The following is a 24567-nucleotide window of genomic DNA, read 5'->3' on the forward strand; positions in this document are numbered from 1 at the left end:
CGGGATTCGGGAGATGTGCGGAAAGCGCACGCATGCACCAATGTTAACCAATGGTGCGTAAAAGTCGTAGAGTTAAAGTTTAAGGACACTTCCGCTGAACCTAGAGGAACAAAACTTAACACACAGACCCTAGAGGTGTGCACCAGTGTGGGAACACCGGCGGAGCAAAGTTACCTCACCCACAGGAAGTGGGTGCACAGGGTCGAAGTGGCGTCGGGTTTTGACACGCAGGCTCTTGGTGCTTGGAGCTGAAAGGGCTGCAGGCAGGTTGAAGATGAAGTGTCCGGTGGAGTCCAAGGGTGGACTCAAGTTGTAGAATACCTGAAAGCAGAGGGGACAGAGTCTGGGTCACTCAGCAGTGACCAGGGTGGAACCAGGACGGAACCAGGCAATGTCGGGCGCAATCAGGTGGTCGTCGAGGAGCTTCTCTCCGCTGTCACGTGGGCTCTGGGGCATCTGCGACGTCCAGGAGCAGGTCACGATCTGTCCCACGCAGGCTCTTACCGTCGGTGCAGTCGGCTTCAAGTTTGGAGCAAACAAGCCTTGGTAAGAGCAATCCACGCGGGATCGGAAGATTGCTTCTCACTCGGACCAGGAAGGTCAGAGTCGGTGCTCCTTTTCAGGGGAGCTGGTGTGGATCTGGAGCAACCAGATTCACGAGTCTTCTTAGGTAGTTCGTCGGCACAGGGACCACTAGCCAGCTGGCAAGTGACCGGGCCAACGCGTTGAGCCAAATAGAGCCAAAGGGCCCCACGCAGCACTCGTCGAGTGTGGAGGGCTGAACTTCGGCTCAGGAGCAGCTCAGGGTGGGGGCTTCTCAAACCCCGGTGCACAGCTTCGAGGGTCACTCGTGGGCTGCACGGTCAGCGTCTCGTGGTCAATTCAAGATGGCGTGCCCCACGCTTCCGGTCGCCTCCACGGGTCTCAGCTCTGCAGGGACTGTGGATCGGGCTGTTGGAAGGCAGGCAAGCTTGATCTCGTCGATCTCAGTCGCTCGAGTTCCGGCGGGAACTGCAACTAAGTAGACGTCGAGGGCTGGATGGTGCCTGCTGCTGCAGGGTGGTCACTCCTTGACCACAAGGGAGATTCTTCGGGCTTCCACGATGAGATGGAGGGCGAAGGGTCCAGAATTGCGTTTCAAATGTTTCTTCCAGGAAATCTGATGTGCATTAGCACTGCTCCCACTCTTATTCCAATCTGGGGGGCGTGATAACCTGCTAGGTCCCCTCCTATGGGTGGGACCCAGGAAGTGGGTGGATACACCCCCTTCCTTTGATCCAGGCCGCCCTGGCACGAGGGCTGGAGTGCCCCAGAACCGGTTTGGCCGGATTATGCAAGGGGCAGCCTTGTGCGCCCCAGGCAGTGTCTGGTTTCTTTCAAACCTCCCTGCTACAATACACTATCTCCTGTCTGGAGGGCGGTGACACCCTCCTGTGACAGGAAACCCTTTGTCCAGGACCCATTTGGTCGAGTTTCGGTCAACTGCAGGGGTCCAGACATTTGTCTGTGGCAGAGGCATCCATTTTGTGGATCTTAAGGTCTTTGGAGAAATTAACCGCATTTAGTAAAGGAACATGTCTTACCCCTCTAGAGGGGTGGAATGCCATCCCCGTCGCCAGAACTGGCGAGGGGATGGTATTCCAAAGCGTATGACACCTTACACGACATGTTTTGATAAAGCCAAACCAAAGTTGCTAAATAACCGCGAGGATTATAAGGCACTTAATAGTATATGGTATGGCATTATCCTGAAACAGCTTAGGGATTTGTTCCCGACGGCTGCAGACAGGCTCAGCTCATGCTAGAGCTCCATCTCACATAAAACCACGCACCCAGCCTCCAGGATTGGTGAGGCCTGACTATAGGAGTGGCTCACAGGTTTACATGTGTCCAGATATAGGTTTAGACATAGGTATACTATATCTAAGCAAGGGGTGTGCACACCACCTTACCCCAGCTGAGTGATCAGCCAGTTGTGTCAATTTAAGAACCAGCCAGGGGTGGCAAAAGATATGCTGCAGCCCCTGGTAGGCCTTAGTGGCTCCTATGCCATGTGCACCTATAGTGCATTCTACAGGGGCTGACAAGGAGTCCATTTCCAATTGGTATGTGCCTATAGCACATGTGTCATTAATTTAGTGAGAGAACAGCAGGCTGGGGGTCTGATTAGCAGGCCCACAGCCTCAGTAGTCGAAAACCAGTGAAGCAAAAAGCAAAAATTTGGGGTGACCATAGGATAGCAGACCCTACTCTCCTACACAACCCCCCCCCAAACGCAGGGACATTAAACTAACCTTGACCAGATAAGTCTTCATGTTCTAAGTGGAAGTACCTGGAGAGACCATCTGCATTACCATGGTCAGTCCCTGGGCGGTGCTCCACTGTAAAGTCCATCCCCTGTAGGGAAATGGACCACCTGAGCAGTTTGGGATTTTCACCCTTCATCTGATTAAGCCATAAGAGGGGCTTATGGTCTGTCTGCACCAGGAAGTGAGTTCCAAACAAGTAGGACCTCAACTTCTTTAATGCCCAAACCACAGCAAAGGCCTCCCTCTCAATGGCTGACCAACGTTTCTCTCTGGGAGTCAGCCTCCTGCTAATGAAAGCAATAGGCTGGTCTTGACCATCTTGATTAAGTTGTGAGAGCACAGCTCCCACCCCCAACTCAGAAGCATCTGTCTGAACAATGAACTGTTTGGAGTAGTCAGGACTCTTTAGGATAGGTGCAGAGCACATGGCCTTCTTCAGGTCTTCAAATGCCTTCTGACAGCTAACTGTCCACTGAACCTTTTTTGGCATCTTCTTGGATGTCAAGTCATTTAATGGTGTCACTATAGACCCATAGTTTTTCACAAACTTTCTGTAATACCCAGTCAGGCCTAAGAAGGCTCTGACTTGTGTCTGGGTAACTGGAGGAGCCCAGTCCTGTATGGCCTGGATTTTGCTTTCCAGTGGCTGAACCTGGCCTCCACCTACTAGGTGGCCCAGGTATACAACCTTACTCTGCCCTATCTGGCACTTTGTGGCCTTGATAGTTAGGCCTGCCTTCTGCAGGGCCTCCAAAACTTTCTTCAGGTGGATCAGGTGATCCTCCCAGGTGGAGCTAAAGACAGCAATATCATCTAGATAAGCTGCACAAAAGTCATCCAACCCAGTAAGGACTTGGTTCACCAACCTTTGGAAAGTGGCAGGTGCATTCTTCAAACCAAAGGGCATTACCACAAACTGATAATGTCCACTAGGGGTAGAGAATGCTGTTTTGGCTTTTGACTCCTCAGCTAGTCTGATTTGCCAGTAGCCAGCTGTCAGATCAAATGTGCTCAGAAACTTGGCAGAAGCCAATCTGTCAATGAGCTCATCTGCTCTTGGAATGGGGTGAGCATCTGTCCTAGTGACAGCATTGAGACCCCTGTAATCCACGCAAAACCTCATTTCTCTCTTTCCATCTTGGGTATGAGGTTTTGGCACCAGGACTACTGGGCTGGCCCATGGGCTCTCTGATGGCTCAATCACTCCAAGCTCCAACATCTTTTGCACCTCAGCCTTGATGCAATCCCTGACATGATCAGGTTGCCTGTAGATCTTATTCTTGACAGGCAGACTGTCACCAGTGTCCACAACATGGGTACACCAGTCAGTCTGGCTGGGTGTGAGTGAAAACATTTGCCTGTGAGCCTGCAAAACTTGTCTGCAGTCCCTCTGTTGCTGGTCAGTGAGGCTGCCTGCCAAGGCTACTCCATCAACTGAACCATTATCAGGGTTCTGAGAAAGCAGGTCTGGGAGAGGGTCACTCTCTTCCTCCTGTTCCCCATCTGTGGCCATGAGCAAGCTCATGTCCTCCCTGTCCACAAATGCTTTCAAGCGATTCACATGGATTACCCTGTGAGGGCTCCTGGGTGTTCCAAAGTCTACCAAGTAGGTGACTTCCCCCTTCTTCTCAATAATAGGATAGGGTCCACTCCATTTGTCTTGGAGTGCTGCTGGAGCTACTGGCTCCAGTACCCATACCTTCTGTCCTGGTTGGAACTCTACCAGCACAGCCTTTTGGTCATGCCAAGCTTTCTGTAATTCTTGGCTGGCCTCCAGGTTTTTGGATGCTCTTTCCATGTACTCAGCCATCCTGGAGCGGAGACCAAGTACATAGTCCACTATGTCTAGTTTGGACTTTTTGAGAGGTAACTCCCATCCTTCCTTCACCAAACACAATGGACCTCTCACAGGGTGGCCAAACAAAAGTTCAAAAGGGCTGTAGCCAACCCCCTTCTGTGGGACCTCTCTGTAAGCAAAGAGCAGGCAGGGTAAAAGAATGTCCCATTTCCGCCTGAGCTTCTCTGGTAATCCTTTTATCATGCCTTTAAGGGTCTTGTTAAATCTCTCCACAAGCCCATTGCATTGTGGATGATATGGGGTGGTAAACTTATAGTTTACTCCACATTCCTTCCACATTGCTTTCAGATAGCTGGACATAAAATTCGTCCCTCTATCTGATAGTACCTCCTTAGGAAAGCCCACTCTTGAGAAAACTGCAATGAGGGCTTTTGCCACCACAGGTGCTGTGGTGGTCCTTAGGGGAATAGCCTCTGGATACCTGGTGGCATGATCCACTACCACCAGTATGAATCTGTTCCCAGATGCTGTTTGGGGGTCCATTGGACCCACAATATCAATTCCAACTCTCTCAAAGGGGACCCCCACCACAGGTAGTGGTATAAGGGGGGCCTTTGTTGTGCCACCTGACTTACCACTGGCTTGGCAAGTGACACAGGAGCGACAAAACTCCTTGACATCCTCTGACATGTGAGGCCAGTGAAAGTGTGGAACAAGCCTGTCCCACGTCTTGTTCTGGCCTAAGTGTCCTGCAAGGGGAATATCATGGGCCAAGGTAAGAAGGAACCCCCTAAACTGCAGAGGTATGACCAACCTCCTGGTCATGCCAGGCTTGGGGTCTCTAGCCTCTGAGTAAAGCAGTCCCTCATCCCAATACACAGTATGGGTACCTTTGGCATCCCCAGCAGCCTCAGCAGCAGCCTGCTGTCTGAGGGGTTCAAGGGAAGGGCAATCTAATTGAGCCTGCCTCAGGTCTGCCCTTGAGGATCCCCCTGTCCCCAGAAACTCAACCTGGTCAGGTTCAAGCTCCTCTGAGACAGTCTCCTCTTGGACTGCAGAATCAGTTTCCTCTGAAACTTGATCCTCAACCTGGGGCAAGGTGGAAGGCCGGGCCTTTCCTCTCTTGCTCCTTCTCTTTGGTTGTGGCTGGTCTATTGTTTCAAGATCCACCACTGGTTCAGGAAGGCACTTCTTAGCCTGAGCCCTTGTCATGGCAAGGACATGCTCTGAAATCCCTAGCATTTCTGCATGAGTCCTGTACTCCACTTCTGACCATGCTGAGCTTTCAAGGTCATTGCCTAACAGACAGTCTACTGGTAGGTCTGCACTCACCACAACTTTCTTTAGGCCATCAACCCCTCCCCAGGAGAAGTTCACAACTGCCACACTATGGGAGGTAGTGGAGTTGCTGGCGTTGGTTACTAGGTAGCTCTCTCCTAGTACAATCTGTCCAGGGTCCACAAAGTCAGGTGTCACCATGGTGACACTGGCACATGTGTCCCTGTATGCTTGAGCCAGTTTCTCATTAATTAAGGGAGTCTGCCTGTATTTGCCCAGGTTAGTGGGGCTTACTGCAGTGGGCAACTCAATGTCCACATCATACAGGAGAACTGCCTGTGTAGGGACTCTGACTAGGCCAGATCCTACTTCAATACCCAGGGTCAACCCAGCTACACCCTTGGACTGTGTTCCACCACTGCTTACTGTACTTGGGGTTGCAGTTGCTTTAGGAGCTGTAGTGGTGGGAACTGGATTTGCCTTGGTGCACTCACTGCCCCAGTGGGAAACTGATTTGCAGGTATTACACCAAGGTGTCTTTGGACCTTTGTTCTTCTTCTTCTTGTTACCATTTTGGGAACCACCCTCCTTACTATTAGTTTGGGGGCCTGAAGACTTCTGGTCTTTTTCTTTATCTTTCTGATTCTGATTACCACCCTTCTGGTCTGTTTTCTTCTGGTCACCACCTTGGTTCTGGGGTTTCTGCTTAATCCTTGTTCTGACCCATTTGTCTGCCTTCTTTCCCAATTCTTGGGGAGAGGTCAGATCAGAGTCAATAAGGTATTGATGCAACAGCTGGTTTGTACAGTTATTAAGGATCTGTTCTCTCATCATAAGATTGTACAATCCTGTATAGTCTGAAACTTTACTTCCCTGCAACCAACCCTCCAAAGCCTTAGTGGCACACTCAACGAAATCAGTCCAGTCTTGAGTCTGTGCTTTCTGGGTGTCTCTGAACAACAACCTGTATTGCTCAGTGGTTAGGCCATACCCTTCAATGAGAGCACTCTTCAAAACAGAGTAGTTTTTGGCATCCTCAGGTCTAACTGTGAGGAGCCTGTCCCTCCCTTTCTCAGAAAAGGAGTACCACAAAATTGCAGCCCACTGTTCCTCAGGAACCTGCTGTACCATGCAGGCTCTCTCAAGAGCAGTCATCCATTTGTGGATGTCATCCCCTTCTTTGAAGGGGGCCACAATTTTAGTCAGGTTTCTATTGTCATAGGCCCTGTCTTTTTCTCTTGGAAAATTGCTGCCACCAGTGACATCTAAGCCACTTAATTTCTGCTCTCTTGCCAAGGCAAGTTTAGCTTGAGCTAAGGTAAGCTTAGCTTGACTCAGGGCTACCTCCTCTCTCTCTATCTGGAGTCTGACAGCCCTCATTCTAGCCCTATGCTCAGCTTTCTGAGAAGCACTCATGCCTCTCTCTGATTCTCTGGAGGCACTAGAAATATGAGAGTCCCCTGAGGGAGATCTCACTCTTCTGTTGCCTGGGAGAATAACATGTTGGGTTCTGGGGAGGTGCTGGCCCTCTCCATTCCCCAGTAGGTCCAAGTTGGCCTGGCTAAGCCTACCAACTGGAACCTGGCTACCCTGATCCTGTACTTCTAAGTCCTCAACATCTGAGTCCTCATCCAAGTCATCATCATCCTCCTCTTCAGGGGGATCAACTACAGGGGGGTTCCCTCCATTTCCTGTGTCTAGGGAAGCTGCTTTTGCCTTCTCTAAGTCATCCTGTTCTAGGATTTCTACCAGGATTAGGCAGGTGGGGCTTCTGCCCCTTTTTAACCCTCTTGCTTTGCACAAGGCAATCAAGTCTCTGCGGGTTAGTTTGTCATATCCAAAAGTTGCCTGGGTAGGGTCAACTGTCACAGGAGCAGACCCTGAGGCTTTTCCTGTGTCAGACATGGTTACTAGTGAGGTGTAAGTGGTGCACTTACCTACACTAAGTGTTTTCCTACTGTACCTTGCTAGTTAGTTGTAGTCAGGGTGTGCTAATCCCTTCAACCTACAACTACTAAGTTCAGTAGAACTTAATATGCTAAGCTTTTGATTTTATATGTACCTAGAGGTACTTGATGTGATCTTTCAATTTGATATAAAGATTGCAGTGGTAAAACAACAGCAAGCTCAAATCCGCACCGCTGCTCACCAATGTGAGAAGTTGGCCTGGTAGGGGATGTTTCCAATTCTGGAACCACCTACTACCTGACCAAACAATCCCTTATGGTGTCTGGTTGTAAGTCAACCTTATTAGACAAGCTATCCTAGGGGTAGCATGGACTAAGCAGCCTAAAGGCTTAACTTAAGAGGTCGTGTTAAGCGAGCTGTTTTACCACATACAATCCTGTAATACCAAATGAAAGGACACCACACAAGTATATATTATAAAAATATATGTGTTTATTACTAAAAACAATCCCCAGTATTCTTTATGAATAAAGGGGCACAAGCGTTAAATCAAAAGCACTGTTTAAACATACAAGTTGCACAATTATGGATGAGGGCGGGTGGCCACTCAAACCATATACTAAACAAGTGGTATAAGAGAGGCCACTCGAACAGTGGTTAGGCCTAGGGCCTAGGGAATCGCTGGGAGCAGTCAGGACAAGCAATGCTGAAGTCGGGAATGGCCCTCGGGATTCGGGAGATGTGCGGAAAGCGCACGCATGCACCAATGTTAACCAATGGTGCGTAAAAGTCGTAGAGTTAAAGTTTAAGGACACTTCCGCTGAACCTAGAGGAACAAAACTTAACACACAGACCCTAGAGGTGTGCACCAGTGTGGGAACACCGGCGGAGCAAAGTTACCTCACCCACAGGAAGTGGGTGCACAGGGTCGAAGTGGCGTCGGGTTTTGACACGCAGGCTCTTGGTGCTTGGAGCTGAAAGGGCTGCAGGCAGGTTGAAGATGAAGTGTCCGGTGGAGTCCAAGGGTGGACTTAAGTTGTAGAATATCTGAAAGCAGAGGGGACAGAGTCTGGGTCACTCAGCAGTGACCAGGGTGGAACCAGGACGGAACCAGGCAATGTCGGGCGCAATCAGGTGGTCGTCGAGGAGCTTCTCTCCGCTGTCACGTGGGCTCTGGGGCATCTGCGACGTCCAGGAGCAGGTCACGATCTGTCCCACGCAGGCTCTTACCGTCGGTGCAGTCGGCTTCAAGTTTGGAGCAAACAAGCCTTGGTAAGAGCAATCCACGCGGGATCGGAAGATTGCTTCTCACTCGGACCAGGAAGGTCAGAGTCGGGGCTCCTTTTCAGGGGAGCTGGTGTGGATCTGGAGCAACCAGATTCACGAGTCTTCTTAGGTAGTTCGTCGGCACAGGGACCACTAGCCAGCTGGCAAGTGACCGGGCCAACGTGTTGAGCCAAATAGAGCCAAAGGGCCCCACGCAGCACTCGTCGAGTGTGGAGGGCTGAACTTCGGCTCAGGAGCAGCTCCGGGTGGGGGCTTCTCAAACCCCGGTGCACAGCTTCGAGGGTCACTCGTGGGCTGCACCGTCAGCGTCTCGTGGTCAATTCAAGATGGCGTGCCCCACGCTTCCGGTCGCCTCCACGGGTCTCAGCTCTGCAGGGACTGTGGATCGGGCTGTTGGAAGGCAGGCAAGCTTGATCTCGTCGATCTCAGTCGCTCGAGTTCCGGCGGGAACTGCAACTAAGTAGACGTCGAGGGCTGGATGGTGCCTGCTGCTGCAGGGTGGTCACTCCTTGACCACAAGGGAGATTCTTCGGGCTTCCACGATGAGATGGAGGGCGAAGGGTCCAGAATTGCGTTTCAAATGTTTCTTCCAGGAAATCTGATGTGCATTGGCACTGCTCCCACTCTTATTCCAATCTGGGGGGCGTGATAACCTGCTAGGTCCCCTCCTATGGGTGGGACCCAGGAAGTGGGTGGATACACCCCCTTCCTTTGATCCAGGCCGCCCTGGCACGAGGGCTGGAGTGCCCCAGAACCGGTTTGGCCGGATTATGCAAGGGGCAGCCTTGTGCGCCCCAGGCAGTGTCTGGTTTCTTTCAAACCTCCCTGCTACAATACACTATCTCCTGTCTGGAGGGCGGTGACACCCTCCTGTGACAGGAAACCCTTTGTCCAGGACCCATTTGGTCGAGTTTCGGTCAACTGCAGGGGTCCAGACATTTGTCTGTGGCAGAGGCATCCATTTTGTGGATCTTAAGGTCTTTGGAGAAATTAACCGCATTTAGTAAAGGAACATGTCTTACCCCTCTAGAGGGGTGGAATGCCATCCCCGTCGCCAGAACTGGCGAGGGGATGGTATTCCAAAGCGTATGACACCTTACACGACATGTTTTGATAAAGCCAAACCAAAGTTGCTAAATAACCGCGAGGATTATAAGGCACTTAATAGTATATGGTATGGCATTATCCTGAAACAGCTTAGGGATTTGTTCCCGACGGCTGCAGACAGGCTCAGCTCATGCTAGAGCTCCATCTCACATAAAACCACGCACCCAGCCTCCAGGATTGGTGAGGCCTGACTATAGGAGTGGCTCACAGATTTACATGTGTCCAGATATAGGTTTAGACATAGGTATACTATATCTAAGCAAGGGGTGTGCACACCACCTTACCCCAGCTGAGTGATCAGCCAGTTGTGTCAATTTAAGAACCAGCCAGGGGTGGCAAAAGATATGCTGCAGCCCCTGGTAGGCCTTAGTGGCTCCTATGCCCTGTGCACCTATAGTGCATTCTACAGGGGCTGACAAGGAGTCCATTTCCAATTGGTATGTGCCTATAGCACATGTGTCATTAATTTAGTGAGAGAACAGCAGGCTGGGGGTCTGATTAGCAGGCCCACAGCCTCAGTAGTCGAAAACCAGTGAAGCAAAAAGCAAAAATTTGGGGTGACCATAGGATAGCAGACCCTACTCTCCTACTTTGAATTTAAATGGGGACCGCTGGTCGCTTTCCTCTCTCGGGGCCTCCCCTCTGCTGTTTGCCCCTCTACCATCAGGGCTCTACACCTCTTTCAATTCTAACCACTGTACTGGTGTCTAGTGCTCTTTTCACTTCTTCATCCTTTCTTTTAGGAATATTGCCGCCACCGCGGGAGGGGGTGGGATAGGGTGGGGGGGGGGGCCTGTTCTCTTATTAGTTGTTTTATTGCTTGCCCCATGTTGGGGCGGGCTTGTTGAGCTACAGCTGCCTCCTTCGCCACTCGGCTGCATTAGGGACGCATGTTTTAGACAACATGATAATGCGGACACTTATCTGGCTATACGAGGTCAACTGTCTATTCAGGCACCTGCTCTTTGATGCTCGGCAACTTTATTGTGATAGGGGGACTTGCTCCGATACTTTAGCAACGGTGACTCTCAATTAGCTAATGGACTTTGAAGAGGAGCTTCCCTCCCCTGCCCTCTCGTTTTTCTCTTCTTGTTTTTACTTTCTTTGTATGCCAAGCTTTCATCATGTTTGTATAATCCCCTGCGTGGGACAATTTGCTCTAGCTGTGAATGCCTGTGCACTGTATGCTCCTACATATTCTAATAAAAATATTTTTTCCCAAAAAAAAGCACTCCGGGTAAATAAAGCGGAACACTCGCTCCCCGCGCTGAAACAAAAGTTTTATGAAGGTGGGAACAAGGTGGGCTCCTCATTGGCTCATCGGCACGGTATGCACATCTCTCGGAACCATATCTCCAAGATTGAGATCGGCAAGAATCAATGGCCACATCGGAAGCGGATAAACAGGCTTTCTGTACCTTTATCCTGTCCCTTTATGACCAGGGCGAATTCGCCCAGGAGGAGATTGAGCCATTCCTCGCGCACTTGGGAACCGCTAAATCCATCTCATGCTCAGCAACTAGAGAATCCGATTAACCCAGAAGAACTTCTAACAGCCTTAAAAAGCATGCCGCTGGGGAAATCTCCAGAGCCCGATGGCCTTATGGTCTCCTTCTACCGTCTTTTCCTCCACCAGCTGTAGGTTCCAATGCTTCAGTTATTTAACTCTTTTGCAAACACTGCTAGTGTGACCCCCTACTATGGCCGAGGTGGAAATAGCTCTCATCCCTAAACCAGGGAAAGATCTGGCATCCTGTGCCTCCTACCGCCCCATCTCTCTCCTTAACGTTTATGCCAAAATATTTACAAAAATGTTGGCACATCGTCTGGCACCATTCCTTCCTGGCTTGGTTGATCCGGACCAGGCAGGTTTCATTCACCAAAGACAGGGGGCAGACAACATCAGGCGGATAGCCCACCTGGTGGAGAAAGCCCATCGGCGTAATATTCCTGCATTTTTGCTCTCCCTTGACGCTGAGAAAGCTTTCGACAGGGTAGAGTGGACCTTTCTCAGAACAGTACTACGGTGGATAGGACTGGGACCACTCATGACATCTCGTATAATGGCCCCTTATATGCCGCCCTCTGTACAAATTAGAATTAATGACGTACTCGCCCCTCTGATTCTGATCCACAGGGAAAGGCGCCGGGGTGTCCTTTGTCGCCCCTGCTCTTTGCCCAGGCCATAGAACCCCTGGCAATTACAATACCCCAGTCAGTGGCGGTTAGGGGCATTCCATTTGCGAGAATTGAACAGAAGGCTGCTCTCTTCAAGGATGACCTGCTTCTGACCCTTAGAGCTCTTTTCCTGCTTTGCTTCTCATACTTTCTCAATTTGAAAACGTCTTGGGGCTTAAAATTTATATTAACAAATCGCAGGCATTGAACCTCACCCTTTCCCTCAGGAGATTGCCGAGTTAAGTATGCACTCCCCATTCCAGTGGGCCCCTCATTCTATTTGATACTTGAGGCTTAACCTCACAGCCATGCTGAACTCTTAGACTCAGGCTAACTGGCCAGAGTACAGACGCTCTGTTCGAGAGGACTTTTCAAGATGGAAATCGCTCCTAATATCGTGGTTGGCCCGTCTTAATGTTGTGAAGATGTCTATTCTGCCCAAACTATTGTACCTCTTCCACGCACTCCCGACCTCTATCCCCTAACGGGACATTCTAAGCCTTCAGTCTGAGTCAATTCCTTTATTTGGGGCAATTGGAAGACAGAGATTTTCCAACAAACTCATAATGTCGCCAAAAGACCAAGGGGGGGTCTTGCATGCCCCAATCTCCTCGTCTATTATTGAGCGTCGCACTTGCGCTGTATCTCGGAGTGGGTAGTTTGCGAAAGCGAGCAGCATTGGTTTCATATGGACAGGGCGGTGACTTATCGCCCCCTAAGGGATCTGGCCTGGCTACCAAAAAAAGTGCATCCTCGCAGTGCCTATTTCGCTATTTTAAAACATTTGACCAATGTAGACAGGACTATCCTCTTTCCCCCGGGGCACACTATCAGTATTATCAAATTAGACACTGGTTACATACTATTGAAAATACACTGGGAGCCACTCGCCCATTGATGCCTTTTGAACTGTTAGTACGATCATTCGATGGTTCGCGGGGCCTGATCTCCCGAACCTACAAGGTCCTGCAACGCTCTCGCCCTCTGCATATGGTGGTCTTGCTGACTCCTGATGATCTTTTGGAAAGAGGTGCTGAGCCACATCAAGCATGTAATGGGGTTTCCCATTCCAAGCACTCCTGGGGTGGTGGTCTGGGACTTCAACCTCAGTCTCTTAATGCCATGACTCACACAGAATGGCGTTTGATACTTCACATGTTAGGAGCAGCAAAATAGAGAATCGCACTCCACTGGAAAAAGGCCTTAACCCCTGTCTTCAGTGTGGCTCACCCGCCTCGGGCATGTAATGGCGATTGAGCTTCTTTCCTGCTGCCTTGTGCATGCGGATGCCAAATTCACACGTATCTGGCAACCCCTGGTACAATATCTATCTAAATTAGAACACGCTCGCTCTGTTCCCCCCGTCTTTGGGCTCTTCAGCTGTTTTAAGATGCTTTGCTCCCAAGAGGGGAGGGCCTCTCAAAATGAGGAAGAACAGATAGAAGATTCAATAAACTTTCGCTACCCTCCCTCCTCTTCTCTGCATCCATACGGGGTGGGATATCTCCTGGGGCCAGAGTTGGGGAACATCTCCAAACACAGCATCGTGAGAATTGTTCCCTCCCAATCACCCCTCCCATCCGGGACTCCCCCTTCCCTTTTATGTCCCCTCCTCTTCAGTTCTTGATTCTTTTCTCTTTTGTTCTTTCCCTCTTTTTGTGGTTATACGTTTCTTTTTATAGAGCTGCCGTACAAGGAGAAGAAAATGTGATATTATCTGTGTTACTACACCATCACTAGCTTAGCTCCCTTTTCATAGATAATGTCCATACCTGTTAGCCAACGAGCCTGGACAGAGCTCAGCGGTTCTTAAAGCTGATGGATAAGCATTTCTGAAGCGACTTAGACTGAAATGTTTGCAGTCTCCTTGCTTGACGCTTATATTAACATTGTAGACGTTCTATAATATTGTTTGATTGAAAATTAATAAAAGAGATTTCAAACAAAAAAAATGCTTTTAGAAACCTTCTAAACAACATTAAGGCTGTACGAACTAAAACCATGTTTAATATATCTTGAATTCATTAGACGGATTACAGATTTTTTTCATTCCAAGATTTTGTCCATGTTATGATATTGTAACGTATTGGTGTGCCTCAAGTTTTAAAACAAATACACATTTGCCTTGAAATTCGGGATCTGAAACAGCTACTAAATATAATTTCATTTGAGAGGACTTTGCTGCAATACTCCCAGGAGACAATATGGGATAGTTCAAGCAGTATTTTAGGTCTACAGCATAACTTTCATTGTTATAGTCTTTTGACTCTTCTGTTAATTTCTAAACATTTTTCCATTTTGAAATTTAAACTCAGTTGATCGTCTTTGAAAGTAGAAGTGGCTCTTGCTGAATTATTGTAAGAGGACTGTTATTTTACCTTTCTGAGCTTTCTCAGGAGCATACCGGTACTTTATACCAAAGACCTATCAATTCCAGTTCATGTGTTAAGACTTGTATTGGGGCACCAGAGCAAAGCTTTGGAAACCACTTTCAGATTTTACTATCATGGCTTTCATGTGAAAAGGAGCAAAATGTTCAGTGCTGTCGATTACATTGATTATGTTAACCTCGAGGTTCTTCTTAATGCCAAACATTCTATTTTCTCGGACCGGCAAATCGAAGAACCAGTACTTTTTTTTTTTTCCAGTGACATTGAGTTGGAAACACATTTAATTTGTTGGTCCTGCCAGTTGCCCTTTTTGGGGGGATTTCTCAAGATCTCCTCAGGATTTGACAACTTTACTCAGAAGGATGTATTAAAACCCTAAGTATGTTACCATCCTTCTGTAAAAAAGGCAGTTAGTCTGTCTGAAATCTGTATCAGTACTTTAGTTTAGGTCAGTTTAGTTTTGGTTTTGGTTAGAATGAGTAAATGAGTTGCTGTCCAAGCTTTTATGGCATTGAGTTGCGCTCAAATTACTGGTAATGGTTTGACACCCTTCTGAGATGTATGTTCATTTAGATGTGATTTATATGTGAATGGCAATGACTCTGAAATTGTTAAAAGTGGTAAAAAATATTAATATTAATGGCTATGCATAGTTAAGAAAATATGTTTTTTTTGGTGTAACTTAAGTCATTCTTCTGGTTGAAGGTGTGATTGCAAAATTCCTATTGGCAAGTTAAACATCCTCACTTAAATTGGGAAAAATGGTATTCTAATTTGATGATGTTGAATGGCCCTTCTAAAAGGCCTGTAATGAATTGTATTATAATTTGAGGGAGGGAGTGATCAAGTGCCCACTTCAAGGAATAATCACACACCAAGTCACTAATTGAACCTGAGCGCAACCTCATGGTAGCTGTGACACAGAGCAGAAAGGCTTCACTTAGGGCAGTGTGTAAAGTATTAATGCAGTATCAGCACAGTAATAGAGTCAAAATGCAAAAAAATAAATATCCCAAACGGAATTAGCAAACTAGAGTAACATTTAATAACAAATAACACCAAAGTGACAAAAATACATAAGGATAACTGGAGATATGAGTTTTTAGACTTTTAAGTAGAAATAGCGCCAAAAAGCATAAAGTGGCAATGATAGTCAGTGGTTGCAATAGCCTTAGTCCTAGATGCAGTTTTAGACCGACCGCAATTGAATGCAGATTGGATGCACTAACTAGGTTCATCCTGGTGAAAGATGTTACCCTCTGACTTAGTTTCTTAAGTCCCAACCAATCAAAGAAGTACACTTCTAAGGCTCCCTGACCTCATGGGAGGCAATTGGAGATGCACCGGGAGTTATGGAGAGGCCAACAACAGGATCCAGTTCATGGCCAGTTGCCACTTGTCAGCTTTGAACTTCCAGAAAAAGGCCTCTTGCAACTTGTCTCCAAGTAACCACACAGGAGGTCAGCTGACTGACCCTTGCAATCTACTTATTTGTCCTGGGTGCAAGAGGTAGCAGGTCCAGTACTTCAGGGCTCCTCTAAGGTCACAGACTGCACTTCCAGTCCTCTTCTGATCTTCCACAGGTCCAGAACATTTTCTGAAGTTGGTGCCAAATGTATGCCTGTCACCAGCTAATGGGTGAGGGTGACTCTTGGACACACCATACACAAGGGTGTAAAAGTTCCCAGGGCTATCCCTACCCACTTTTTCAGTAGTTCATGTTTGCCTTACTGCAAACAGGACCAAAATGCCATGTGTTCGGGTTCTTTTATGAAGGTGAAAGTCTTCAGCCACACTGATCCTGGGCTCTGAGAGCTGAGAAGATACAAATGTGGCATAGTAGAAGGGATGATAAACTTGAAGATGCACTACACACATGGGGGGGGCCTTACAGATAAGCTGTTAGATCCAGACTCTAGGGCACAAGCTCTGACTCTGGGGACTCAGACCACTGGAATGTTGAGGAAGGGGAGAGCAATAATTCTGCATAGCTGTTGTGTGTTATCATCTCTAACAGGAAGGGGAGACCCTGTGTCCGTCTTCTGGAGCCCAGGGACACAGATTTGTATGTACCAGGTTATCCAATACCATTTATTTGACCATCTCATGTATAGACTGTATCATTCTGCTATATTCCAACAGGTAAAGCCTACACCATTACGTGTTAATAAAGTGAAAAATAAAGATTTTTTTAAAAACTTGGGCTCTGAGGGCTGGGGATGTACAAGGAAAGTGTACTCAGGTAATCCTAGTGTCCTCCCAGGTCTAACTCTAAAATCCAGTTTGAGGCTGGCACTGTACCCACAACAAACACAGATACAGAAGTCTGGTAGGACAAAATCGGGATCCTTCAGCAACCAGACAAGGTATCTACAAAAATTGTCCTTCTCTCCCTTTAAGGTGCGCCCCAAGCTTTACATGTGACTCAACAGATCTGTCAAGGGATTTGACACTGTGCTGTCAGAAGGGGGCACACAACCTCCACACTGCATATTCCGTTGAGCTCGGAGGAGTCATCTCTGCCTATTCAGGTCACCCTATTGTTTGCTCCTGGTAGGCATTTCACACTTGTTTCACACCTTTTTAAGCCTGAGCAAAGGCTGGGAAGTGGCAGAAGTTTGTGCATATTATACTTCTGACAGTTCAGGCAGGTAAAGAGTAACTCTCTAAAAGTTAATTTTCCTTAATGTTTGTTAAAAATCCGTCTTCACTATTGAATTTTTAATAACTATTTTTAAAAAAAATTAATGTTCGAGATAATCCCATACTCAAGCTATGGTATTAGTAATGAAATCTGTACTCTGTTTTTTCACTTAACACAGCTAGGCCTGCAACAGTAAAAATCGTGTTTTGCTTGGCACTGTAGTGACATGGTAGCATTAATTTTCTAAATGTCCCACTTTTAAATATCACACATACTTACCTTGTGGGTTGAAAGGCGTACATAGGGGTGACTTTTTTGTATTTAAAAGGAAGGGTTTCCCCTGCTAAAAAAGCGTTATTTTGAACGCTTGTTCTGCAGGGATTACACTGCAGCAGTCAGGCTACACTTGGTTGGCCTGAAGTAATGTTTGTCCTGGCACTGTAGTGGATGGCACAATTAGTGCTGCAGTCCACTTTTGGCATTTAACTTTCAGGGCCAGGGTGCACTTTCTACACCATATACTAGGGACTAATAGGCAAGTCAAATATGCTAATTAGGAAAAAGTAAATTCAACCATGTTTAACCCATTAACCGTGGCGGTAATTCTGCCCCGGTGCGGGCGTTTTCTTGCACGGGCAGGGCCGCGTCGGCCGTTGGACGTGCGCAGCACTACGAAAGTAGTGCTCGCGACGGCAGCACACAACGGGTTAAAGGGGAAGAACAGGCATTCTTCTCTTGGTTACTTCAAGGAAAAGGCCTCTTGCAACATGTTTCCCTGTAGCCACACAGGAGGTCAGCCGACTGCCCCTTGAAACCCACTTATTTTTCCTGGGAAGAAGAGGTTTGCAGGTCCAGTACTACAGGGCTCCTCTAAGGTCACAGATAGCAGGTCCATTCTCTTCTAATCTTCCGCAGGTGAGGAAAATTTCACAGAGTTCTATAGCCATTAAAAATATAGGGCCCGGAGAAAGTTGAAAAATGAGAGTGACCAAGCAGAAAAGGCAAACTTCTACAAGGGCATATTAACCTGCTGAAACTAACCCTCCTTAGTAGTTGGGCCAAAAGAATTCAAGTTTGGCAATACATATATTGAAGCTGTGCTGGATGGATCAAAGATTTCTGACCTTCCATGCCTTGTAAAAGCCCTTTTTTCTCCTAAAAAGATTAGGTGGGTGTTTAAGATCCTAATTACATTTGTCTTTGTTCTAGTTTCTTAAGATTCTACGTATGCCGTTTGCAAAAGATAATGGGTCTTTAAAGCAGGTTTTTTTTTGCACAGTTTTTTTTTAATTCATAGATGGTGTTTGCTGAGAAAACAAACTTTGGGATTTATTTCAAAGTACGCAAATGAAGACCCAATATGATCTATTCTTTACTGGGAGGCTATCTCGGCATCAGTAATGGCTGGATTCTCTTTGTGTATGGACTTCTGGAGGCGCAGTTGTGGCACTAAGTCTCCCAATGTCTTCCGGGGCTTTGGACAGTGGCTCATCTTTTCTGTGGAATTCTGCCTCTATCTCACCGAGTGTCTGATTGTGTAGTGAAGGTCCAGGTGAGTAAGCCATCAACAGGTTCTGTAGATACAGGATTAGAAACATTCTTGTCAGATGGTCAACCAGATGCTTCAGGCCAGCAATTTAAATCACATGCATTGTTTCTGTTCTCACCCACTGCTGTTATGAAGGCACACCCAGGTAGGTCTCCTCAGCCCCAAAAGGAAATATAAGTATCATGCCCTCGTCTGAGAAAAGGAGAACTGGCAGGTACCTCTCGCTATTCTCTCTAACAAGTTATGCTCCTTTAGACAGAGTGTGGTAGTAGTCAGACAACCCTGTCAGAGCACTTCTTATTTGCAGGAATTATTTATACAGAACAGCTCGACCCTGGATCCCCAAAACAGTAGACACACACAACAAATGGTATTTTACTACTATTGGTTATTTATTATACATTATGTCTCTACATATCGTGTACGATGTGTTGTGTGTGTGTGTTAGTTAGCTATGTTTTAATGAATGGCAGCAAATCTTGGGTATGCCATGCCAATTTTCCCCACATACTATATTAAACCAATGTTTCTGCAGTCTGATCTGGTCTCTTCAGATTCTCTGTACCCTCAACAACAAGCACCTGTGTGCCCAACACCTCCCTAATCCTGGCATCCTTTATACCTTTGCCTCCAATGATCCCACATGGCAAGGGAAGGTGGTACTCCTATGCAGTGGCAGTGCCACGTTTTGCAAAACTGGCAATGTCCCTTTGCAGAAGTGTAAGAAAGGAAAGAGAAATCCGAGCGAGGGGGGTGCCCTTGCCATTTCTGACTTTTATGAAATTATACAAGTATCTGTTCTATTTAAGTGACTGGTTTTAAATGCAGTGCTAAAAAAATAAGGCAGTCGAGAACACATATTTTAGTGCTACCAGCCCAAACTATTAAACTTCTAGGCAACAAATGTATGCCTGTAAGCTTATTACATGTACACTCTCCAGTGTGTTCATGTTACCATACAACCATATATTGAATTTTTTTCCTTCATCTAATTCTTGAATACCATATTTCTGCCTCCTCTTCTCTTTTACTGTAGGAAAACATCTACCATGCAATACAGAAAGGCATTATATTGCATTGACCGCAACTGCTCCCACTGAAGGTTTGCCCCATATCGCACCCAGCCGTTTAGTAGTGTAATATATTGTTTTGTGCATATTTGCTATACGTTTTTTCGCCTTCAATGAGTAGATGTATAACTCTCCGTAGCCCTCATGTCCATTTGTAAGTTGATGAGTAAAGCGAGCAGTCAAAGCAGTAGGGATTTGAGAACAGCAGCTTGTTTACATGGGAAAAGTATCCAAGCTATAAAGTTGAGAGGAAGTTCCTTATAAAAATGTCAAACATACAAAAGGTGATGGGGTGGGATTTCTAGTAACTAGCCTACAGCATTCCAAACTTTTCTTTTCCTCCACTGTGCGGTCCTTGAACGAGGCTCGCCTTATGCGAATCAGTATTGACCCTGCTTCTTATGGGAACAGTCCATCCCAAACTGCCAGGCGATGTTCACAAGCAACCCCAGACCCGTTTCGGCCTTAGTAGGCCTCCTTGAAGTCCGTGACAGAGCGAGCAAGGGACCGACGTCTCGCATATGCTTTGCCACTTAGGGAAAAGGTGGTGGGAGCAATGCTTGCAAATAGTCTACACCAACCAGCAATAAAAAAATATTTTTTTAATGTAATATCTCAGAAGCAAAATGACATTGGGCCGCACTTGCAAAGCTCAATACCTTTATGCACATAGCTGTATTTATTCTGAGGTCGCGTGGTTGATGGACTTAAATCATTGTGTTTAACTTGAACGTATGCGCATCTTTTGCTGTGTTTCTCTTTATCCCTTGATGATTGATTACCAATTAGATGTTAACCACTCACTGTTGGTCATGTATGTTCTACAGATGCGAAGGTGTGAGCCACTGCTAAATGTATAAAACACATTTGTATTCCATTCTCTAGCTAAGCGCATGAGATCGGCCACCAACTTGTTGAACTTTGAAGATAAATCAAGCTGAGGAACAAAGAAAACTGAAGAAAGAGCTCCTGAAAAATGCATTTGAGCTACTCATGAAGAGAAGTTCAGCACAAGAAGAAGAGCACTGTGGTTCACTTTCTGAAAATGCGGCATCGGCTAGTCCTAGGCACAGAGTTGACGGTCCTGTATTGGAGGAGTTGCCTTCTTTTTGAGCCAGTATATCCTGTAGGTTTTCCTGTTTGAACAAAACATGTAATGTAGTCAACACAAGACAGAGAAGGGTTGTGACCACTTGTGGGGCTATCATCGACCAATAAAATTTAGGTTCACATGAATTTACAAAATTATCGATCTCCTTCTGGAATTTAAGTGATTTAACTTGTAAGAAAATGAGATACTTTGTTGTGGTGCAGTGGAAAATTCGACCTGCCTTAGGTAGACTGAAATTCAGCACAGTTGGTTTTGCCAACAATCTGCAAATTTTGGCAGTGTTGCATAGCAAATGAATGCTTATTTAGCACTCTCTGTGTGTCAGCAAATGAAAAACTAATTGAAAATGTGATCTGCATGTGTGTGTTTTTTCTGATGGTGGGGGTTACAAGTGCCAGCTCAGTTGATACAGTTTACAGTAATTTTTTCTGTACATCTTTTTTTCTGCTTTCTCACGGTCAGTCTTGTAAATATATTTTTTGCATTGATAGTATCAAAAAGTTAAAGCATTCCTAAATTACATTTTGAAGTGAATTTATTTATCTGTTGTATAACTTTGATATGCCTTTTTCAGGCGTCCTGTTTTTAGGTTCATTATTTCACTGTAGATGCTTTATGTGCTGGGTAGAGGTAAGTGGTAACAAATGGTAGTTGTGTTCCTGCTCTTAGCACATTAAACTCTCTGCTCCATCTCATGTTAGTCTGGTATTTTCCTATGACTGAAGCTTTTTAATTTTCTCTGTAATAATCTGAGTGGCTGAATCTCGCAGAATTGTTAATACTCAAGGCACAGGCAGCTTAAATGATTCTAGAATTTGACCGAAAAGATGCATACAATTAAGTGAAACTGCATTTCTGAAACTTTGTTGGAAATGTTAAGTGTCGAGATTCCCAGAAATGTCTGTCCTCTTGAATCGAGTCTGTGCCGGTTCCCTTATTCGTTGTGACAGCGTGACTAAGTTGGAAACTGACAGACTGACCTTGGAAAATGCAAGGCGTGATCACGAGAAACTAAATGGAAGATCACTGGAGTGCTGCATTCAGTCGTTTAAACTCTGTAACAGGCTTGACTTCAGGACAGAAATGCATTGTTGGTAGGGTGCGATGTTTGAAGGAGTAATGTTATTTTAGACGAGTTGTAATGATGTCAGAGGTTTGACTTGTCTCAATGAAACCTCCATTAAACTCTCCTTGTTGTATTCCCTCCTGAAACCCATGACTCCGAGAAGAAGTCCTAAGTCTATGTTTTCCCTGAAAATCGAAGGAATGACATTAGAAACACCCAAATGTTCGCCGACATGATGATTTAATATTCTGACTCCAGTATATTTGATGAAAACGTATTTTGAGATGTCTTGTAGTTTTGGCTAGCATGGAGAGTAAAAATACAGCCAGGTCTGTGCGCATACTTGGTACAAGTTTGCATGCTCAGTAAATGTGGCAGGTGTTGGAAAGGCGGATACCTTCAACATATATTGAACGCTGGCTTGTACATGAATTCATTAATGACGTGTTGTGCGCACCACACTGTTGGAACGTTTGACCTCTGGGTCAGTCCATCTCCCAAGCCTGGTACTTACTTCGTTCCTCCCCCAAAGAATAAAAGAAAATAAGGCACAGCGAAGAAACAGCACCTACAGAGAGATGTTTTGCCACATTTTGTATTGCAGTGCACTGCATCATTTATATATAGCGCGTACTACCCCTATGTGGGTGCTGAAGCGCTTGCCTACATGAGTAGTAGTTTCTGTCGGTAGAGAACCAGATATCTGGATTGATTATAGAGCTTTCCAAATTGGGTGTAACTTGAGAGAAAAGAACAAAACACTGTTTTCTGTAATATGGGGGCTGGGTGGTTTAGGGAACCAGCTAATCTGTCTGCCCAGGGTTTGACAGATGATGTATATTGGCTGGCGAGTTATTGTTTTAAGGTCTATTGTGCTGCAGCGACAGCTCGTTGGGGTTCATTCATCCGCCGACGCAGTACCTTGATTCAGTGAATCATATGATTGAGTGGTGTTTAAAGCAATCTTTCAGTTATGCCGATAAAGCTCTCGTTTCTACGTGCAGGCTCGGAGAATGACAGCTTTGATACCTAATCAGTGGTTTTCAGAGCACATTCATGTTAAGTAGGTCTCCAAGTCATTACCCCGGAATAGGGTGGTTAAGCACTTTAGAAAGAAAAAAAGCTGCTTTCAGTGCTTTGCTGACTGTTCGGCTAAAAATAAGTACTCGTGACTTGTTTTTTATGAAAAGCAGCAGCGGTGGCAAGGTTTAAAAGCAGCAGTAACAGAGCAGTTTCCCCATCCTTCAGATTACATTAATGTCATATCACTGGACCATTAGCTTTATTTCCTTCTTCACCACATCGCCCCATTTTCTAAAAAGATAGTTTCATTTTGTCCCTTGTAAACTATTTATTTTGATATTGTGATACAGTTTAGAGATAGACCACTGATTACTAACATGCTAACAAGTAATGAAAACCAAAAATATGTCTCTGAAATCTCTCTGTAATTGCACGTCTACTTGCAATTACGTTGATGTAACTGAATAATATAGCAAATATATTCTACTTTTTTGCTTCCTATACTGTCTGTTTTTTGCTTTTGTGTAAATAAAATGTTTTTAACATCAATCCAATGTTTTATGTTCTTTCCGATGCGTGCGAGGATTGTCGAAATATAACAATGTTGTCAAGTTTCCCAGTTAACCTCGTATTTTTTTCTTTCCTTGGTTACCTGGACATGTTTAAGTCTGTTTCTAAGATATTCCAATAAGAAAACGTGTACATTTATTACTGATTTTTATTTTATTGGATGCCACCTTGTCAGCAGAAACACATTGGTATCCGATCTATAGATATATATATCAGAATAGAGTTGGAAGGTCTAAATAACGTTACAAATTGTTAATAATGTATGTGTTTATTTTGGGACGAACTGTCGAGATTTTTTGGCCTATATATCAATTCAATGGTGGTTGTAGTGTACAGGGTCTGAAAAAAGTGATCACACTATGCTTGAAACTTTATTATTGATCCATGAGCTCTAGTATCCGGAGGTGGGCGAGACACTGAAAGCTCGAGCCAGGCTCGAGCCTGAACCCTGCCTGTGGCTCAGCTCGAGGTCCTGTCGGAATCTCGGGGCCCTACTAAGCCGAGCCGTCATGTGGCATCTGCCTGCCACTCTACCTCAACTCAGGATGTGGCGATACTGCCAGAGCTGCTGACCAGGTTCGAGTCTTGGCGTCAGCTCAGCATCCTGTGGTGATGGGCAAATCATTGAGCCACCTCCCTTCGCCCCCCCCCCCCCCACCCCCTGCCTATAAACAATTAATGTGAAAGTGTAATGTAACTAACGCTCATGTAAAGCGCTCCAATATCTACCGGTCGAGATACGCTACATAACAAATGTAGAAAAATGCACAGAGGTGTAAAAATAAAGCCTTAACATAAAGAAAGATCAATAGATACCCATTTCCTGGCTGATTTGTACACATTGAAAACAGAAAACCTGGATGAATTGCGACTTCCCTGCTGAAAGTGTGTGATCTTAATCAAATATTTTATTTCACCAAAACTTTTTTTCTTCATTATCCTGTATGAAAACCCTTTCAAATATGTGAATTCTGAATACCAGTTGTTCAAAAACATATTGGGCTTTATTTGGTGCTTTATAATACTTTTGGGTCACCTACAGTGTTTACATGACCACTGATTTGCCTCTTAGTGCACTAATGTTTCCTGCTTAAAAACTGTCACTGTTAACAAGTACTTAAAAAGTGCAGTGCTGTAATGTGGTTTATTAATGTCAAAGTTTCACATGTTAAGGAAATACACTTTCTTGAATTTTGAAGCTGCTTTATCACATTTTACGTGATCGTTGTTGTTTGATTTACACAGCAAACATTTTCAGGGCGCGGCACGTGCACAGGCC

At 45.9% G+C, this 24567-nt stretch overlaps 1 protein-coding gene across 1 annotated transcript in view; it reads left to right on the top strand.

The window, feature by feature from the left end:
* The window catches only part of OSTM1 (osteoclastogenesis associated transmembrane protein 1), a 121689-nt gene extending 98422 nt beyond the window's left edge, over positions 1–23267 (top strand). The window contains exon 6 of the mRNA XM_078648412.1: positions 20404–23267. Within this exon, the coding sequence (XP_078504538.1) occupies positions 20404–20459 (56 nt within the window). The 3' untranslated portion in view covers positions 20460–23267. The remainder of the gene's footprint in view (positions 1–20403) is intronic.
* Positions 23268–24567: the final 1300 nt, after the last annotated feature.

The sequence above is a fragment of the Lissotriton helveticus genome, chromosome 6 (assembly GCF_964261635.1).
Source record: "Lissotriton helveticus chromosome 6, aLisHel1.1, whole genome shotgun sequence".
Classification (NCBI taxonomy): Eukaryota; Metazoa; Chordata; class Amphibia; order Caudata; family Salamandridae; genus Lissotriton; species Lissotriton helveticus.